At 61.2% G+C, this 5,661-nt stretch overlaps 1 protein-coding gene across 2 annotated transcripts; it reads right to left on the bottom strand.

Moving 5' to 3' along the window:
- Nucleotides 1-898: 898 nt before the first annotated feature.
- PHB1 (prohibitin 1) lies at nucleotides 899-5,070 on the bottom strand. Of its 2 annotated transcripts, none has more exons than XM_082297133.1 (7): nucleotides 5,026-5,070; nucleotides 4,395-4,520; nucleotides 3,884-4,045; nucleotides 3,099-3,241; nucleotides 2,683-2,799; nucleotides 1,917-2,012; nucleotides 899-1,299 (listed from the first exon to the last, which is right to left on the bottom strand). In XM_082297133.1, exons 2-7 carry the CDS (start codon nucleotides 4,480-4,482, stop codon nucleotides 1,087-1,089), a joined length of 819 nt encoding a protein of 272 aa, XP_082153259.1. In that variant the 5' UTR covers nucleotides 4,483-4,520; nucleotides 5,026-5,070; the 3' UTR covers nucleotides 899-1,086. The 2 variants fall into 2 exon arrangements, with proteins under 2 accessions (XP_082153259.1, XP_082153260.1); XM_082297134.1 differs by lacking the exon at nucleotides 5,026-5,070 and adding an exon at nucleotides 4,986-5,009.
- Between the last annotated feature and the right edge of the window lie 591 nt (nucleotides 5,071-5,661).

The raw sequence follows: 5,661 nt of genomic DNA on the forward strand, positions 1-5,661 counted from the left end.
AGCACTGACACCCGGGCCAGGCCGTTCCTGAGGGACACCAGGCCCCAGGTGAAGCCCAGGATGGTGCCAGGCTGGAACCGTGCAGGGAAAAGGCTCCACAGTGCCACTCTTACCTCAGGAACGCCGTGAAAACTCACAGGCCAAGCTTCGAAGCTGTCGGGATCAATCCCTCTTTGCCTGTGCCAAGACTTTTCCCAGCTACCCCAGCCCGTGCCCCACTGACCCTGACCTCCCTCTCTCCTGAGACAGCAGCAGAAAAAGAAGCAGCAACCTACGGTGCCACCCTTGGGACTGTGACATTTATTGAAGGCTGGTTACACAATCACACCCATCACATCCTCCTCACAGTTCAGCTTCCCTCAGTAAAAGGAGCATGGATGGAACAGAGGATTTCTGCCCGAGCCTTGGAGCAGCGAGGGGCTGGGACAGGAGCCCACGGGGCAGGAGAGGGGGACGGCTCAGGGGGAGAACGAGGAGATGTCCCGGATCCAGGAGGATTTCCTGCACAGGAACTCCCCTCTCCACCGTGCCAGAGGGGATCTCTGCTCCTCTCACCCAGCGCCGCGGCTGCCACAGGCACAGCAGAGCCCCTGCCCCAAGCTGAGGTGTCCCCTGGCTCTCAGGTGACACCTGAAGAGGACTGGCTTGGCTGAGGGCCCTGAGCATCGCTGTCCCACAGCCCAGGAGGTGTGGGATGGCCCCGGCCAGCCTGAAGGCACTGAGGCAGCTCTGAGACCTGATCGATGCAGCACCCGTGGCCAGGGACTCACCCGGGCTTCATCCCAGGACAACTCTGCTCCTGGTGCTCAAACTGCCTGGAAAGGGGCACTTCCCAAACCTCCCCGAGCCACTGAAGCCACCGCTGTGACCGCCCAGGGGAGGAACCGCAGGCCTGGTGTCGCGAGCGTTCGCTTTTATTTGATTACCCATCCCCAAAATCCCTCCAATTGCCAAATTTCCGTTTCCTCCGCGAGGAAATTGCAATGATTTTTTTTTTTTTTCCCCTTTCCTATTTTTTTTTTTTTTCTTTTTTTGTTTTGTTTTGCTGTTCTTCTGCTGGCGTGGGCAGGGCAGGCAGGGGCTGGCTCACTGTGGCAGCTGCAGCAGCACGGACTGTCCCGAGGGCAGGTAGGTGATGTTGCGGGAGCGCGAGAGCTGGTACGCGATGTCCTCGGCCGCCTCCAGCTTGCGCAGCTCGATCAGCCCGTCCCCCGCCGTGGCCAGCGAGTTGGCAATGAGCTCTGCAGCCTTGGAGTCGCCCTCTGCAGAGATCACCGCCGCCTTCTTCTGCTGCTCAGCCTGCGAGGAAAACGGGGAAGAAAAGGGACGGGCAGCGCAGGAAGCGAGAGCGGAATGAACGGACGGAACTGCGCTGCCCCACCCCGCGGGGGTTCCCCCCTGCCAGGGACAGGATAAAATGGTTCTGGTTTAGGGTTGGGTTCTTTAAACTGGTTTGCTGCCACTCTGGGAAAAAACAGAAGCCAATTTGGCTACTGTGGGAAAAGAAAAAAAGCCAATTTCAAACTGAATTTCAAGCTGGTTTTTGACCTCATCCATCCCACCCGGAGATCCCGATTATTTTGCAGTCCCTAGGGATGCTCCCAAACCCGGAGCTCTCCAGTCAGCTGAAATCTGAGATGACACAACAGCCGTTAATCCCATTCTCCTGCTGGAGACTCCCAGAAATCCTCCAGTGCGAGTCAAAGCAGCTGGAGTGACCCAGGAACAAGCAATGAGCACGGCCGCAGGCCGGGCTGGAGAGAGGAGCCTTCTCCAGCTGGGAGTAGGTTTATGCTGGATATTTGGGAAAACGTTTCTGTTCAGCATTCCAGGAAGGCTGGGACAGGATATTCAAAGGAAAAACCCCTGGAGTGGGAAGGAGAGGCAGCCCCAAGGTTCCCAGAAGGACAGGGTACCTTCTCCACGATGAACCTGGCGCGCTCTGCCTCCTGCTGCGCCACCTGCTTCATCTCCACCGCCTCCGTGAACTCCTTGCCGAAGGTCAGGTGGGTCTGGGGGGCACAAACCAAACAGGTCACGGCAGGGACACATCCCAGCAGCTCTGGGACACTGGGATGGGGACGGAAACAAAGTGGGACAGGTGGGGATCCCATCCCCATCCCTGTCCCGGTGTGCTCAGCCCGCTGCCACCTCCTGGATGGGGCACGGGAAAGCTCCAGAAACAAAGTGTCCAGGCTGCCTCCTGCACCTCCCTGTGCTCCCGGCAGGAAAACCCCAGGCAAAGAGGGAGAGGTGTGCAAGCCTGATTACAACATTTAACTTACAAAAGGAAAAATTGAACTTATAAAGGGAGGTGGGAGGGGAGAGCTCCCTCCTTGGGTATCTCAGCAGGTTCCAGGAGGAACCCTCTGTAGGAAAAGCTGCTGTCCAAGTGGGGATTTTCACTCCTGGTGGTTCCTGTGGAGCTGCTGCCAAATCCCAAACCACCTGCAGCGCCATCCATCACCCTCAGCAGCATCTGCTCCTGGTGGAGCTGCAAAAGCCCTGCACAGGGAGGGCTTGGACACCCAGGGGCCACCAAGGGCTGCCCAAGGTCGCAGGGACAAAACCAGAGCTGTGACCCCGGCATCCTTCCAAACACAGTGTCCAAATGTCCGAACGTCCAGCCCACCATCCTCCGGCCACCCTTCTCTCCAAAGGGGGAAATGGGAAAACTCTCACCAAGGACACGTCGTCCAGGATGAGGCCGAAGGTCGCTGCTCTCTCCGTGAGGTCCTCGCTGACCTGCCTGGACACCAGCTCCCGCTGGGTGATCAGCTCCCCGGCGTCAAAGCGAGCCTGCAACGGGCAGACACCTCTGGCAACGGGCAGCGGCAGGACACGGCCTCCGGCTGCACCAGCCTGGACAGCAGGAGGCCTTTCCCCACCAAAAAGGGCTGCCCAGGGACGTCTGGCGTCCCCATCCTGGGAGTGTCCAAGGCCAGGGTGGACGGGGTGTGGAGCCCCTGGCAGGGGGTGGAGCTGGAGGAGCTTTAAGGTCCCTTCCCACCCAAACCAGGCTGGAATTCTGCGGTTCCAGGGCACAGCACGTTCCCCACTCCCTGCCAGGGCAGCGCAGCAGCTCAGGGCGTGCTCACCACCACAGACTTGAGGATCTCGGTGGTGATGGAGGGCAGCACGCGCTCGTCGTAGTCCTCGCCGATGCTGGTGAAGATGCGGGGCAGCTGGGCGGTCACGGGCCGGAACAGGATCCGCAGCGTGATGTTCACGTTCTGCAGGTCTGGGGAGCAGCACAGGGTCAGCGAGGGACCTCTCCTCTCCAGTGCAGCAGGAGGAGGAGAAGGAATAAACTCCCCAACTCGGGTTTGCCAGAAAAAATGAGTTGGTTTCACTCCCCTTTTTCCCCTAGGATCCACCTGTGTTCTGCTGTAAAGGGAGAATTCCAACCCCACCTGTGTCACCTGCTCCAGGTGACCCTGCATGAGCTGCAGAGCTCAGGAGGTCCCTTCCAACCCAAACTCCTTGGGGTTCAGTGATTTACAGCACCAAAGGAAGAGTCCTTTAACCCGTCCTTTATTAAAGAGATCAAACCACTCCTGACTGTTCCGAACACGTGGGATCTCCACGGAATCAAGGAGCAGTTGGGGTTGGAAGGGACCTCTGGAGATGACCCAGCCCAACCCCCTGCCAAGGCAGGGTCACCTGGAGTGGGTGACACAGGTGGAATGTCTGGATCCAGAGAGGGACACTCCAGGCCCTTCCTGGTCACCTGTTCAGTGCTTGGTCCCTCAAAGCGGAACTCGTTTAACGTTTCTGGCTGTTTTTTCACAGCCTGGGCTTTAGGACCACAGTTCCACATCCAGCAGGGTAAACCCAAAGCCCTGGATCCCCTGGATCCAGTGTCCCCGGGGCCAGCACCCACCTTTGCTGCCGGTGATGACGGGGATGTTGCGGGGCCGCGAGCGGCAGTCGAAGATGATGGGTTTCTGCACCCAGGGGATCAGGAAATGGGTCCCTTCTCCCACCACCACGTCCTGGACCCCCCGGAACCGGTCAAAGATCACAGCTCTGTGTCCTGCATCCACTGGGGAGGGAAAGAGCACGTCAGGGATGTCACTGCTGCCACCAAAGCCACGGGAACGGGGCGGCTGGGAGGGTTAAAGCCTTAACTAACAGCAGAGCAGGGAATTAATGGGATCATTTAGGGCAAAAAAGCAAAGAGAAGCTGCAGATGGAACTCCAGGGCCTCCCAGTCTGCTCCCCATGGAGCAGCTCCGTGACTTTTGGAGAAAGGAACTCACAATGCTCGTGGTATAAACAGCCGTGCGAGGCCTCAGTCTGTCTTTATTGGGCAATAAAAGCAGTGAGAAATCAAGATTTGGACGAAAATACAGAATAAAGCGATCGGGGAGCGCTCAGCTCGTCCCACTCACCGTTGTAAAGAGCAGAGTTGACAACTCCGCCCGCCACAGCCAAGGCCAGACCGAGCTTCCCGATGCTCTCGAACACCTTCGCAGCCATTTCACAGCTCCAGCTCCAGCCCCCGCTCCAAAACCCTCCTGCAAAACCCCCCCGGGCCGGTCAAAGCCCACTGAGCACGGCCGGGGTGCTGCGGGGGTCCCTGGGGATCGACCCCCGCCCGGAATCCCGAACCACCCCGGGCAGGGCAGCCCCGCCTCGGGGGCTCCCTCGGCCCCACAAACACCTCAGCCCCGGGGGTCTCCTCAGCCCGGGGGTCTCCCCCCGCAACCCCTCCCCAGGCTCTGACCCTGCGGCCCCGCAGCACCCCGGACACCCCTCCAGGACCCCTCCCAGCTCTCCCCGTCCCCCCACAGCCCGACCCCCGCACCCCGAACGCCCCCCAGGCCTCCCCCTCCCCGCTCCCTCCTAGGCCGCTCGCCCCCAGCACGGGCACCCCACGGGCCAAGGCCTCGCTGTCTCCAGCCCGCCCGCCCGCCCTCAGGCCGCGGCTCGGTCCCGGCTCGGCTCCCCCCGGTCCCGGGGCTGCCGGGGCCCGGACCCACCGCCGCCCCCCGGCCCCGCCGCTCCCGCCGCGCCGCTGACCTCCACATGAATCCGCGGCCGCCCGCCCCAGCGCGCCTGCGCGCCAGGCCAAGACGCGCGCTCCTCATTGGCCCGCGCCTCCCGTGCCTTTCTGGGATGGGTAGTTCTCCGCCACCATGCCCTCTGCAGGGCGGCCTACAGTTCCCGGTGTGCCCCGCGGCGGCCCGCTGGCTGAGCAAAGTAGCGCACTATTGGCTGGGGCTTCACGCTACGCGCAAGGCCTCTTGGGAGATGTAGTCCTGGTGGAGGGGAGGCATGTGGGGGGCGTGCGGGGACGGGGGACATGCGGGGGACAGGGGACAGGCAGCACGTCCTGCTTACAGAACCCCAGAACAGGCCGGGAGGGGACCTCTGGAGACCACCCAGTCCATCCCCCTGCCATGGCAGGGTCACCTGGAGCCGGTGACAGGGGTGGCTTGGGATGTCTGGGTCCAGAGAGGGACACGCCAGGCCCTCCCTGTCACCTGTGCCTGCCACCCTCCATGGAAAATTCTTCCTCCTGTTGAGGTGGAACTCGTGGTTTAGTTTCTGGCTATTGCTCCTGGTCCTGGCACCGCTGAACGGAGTCTGACACCTCCCGGAGACACTTCCCTGGCTTGGTGGGATCCCCTCTCCGCCCTCCCTTCGCAGCCTAAC

The sequence above is a fragment of the Coloeus monedula genome (genome assembly GCF_965178545.1).
Source record: "Coloeus monedula genome assembly, chromosome: 26".
NCBI lineage: Eukaryota > Metazoa > Chordata > Aves > Passeriformes > Corvidae > Coloeus > Coloeus monedula.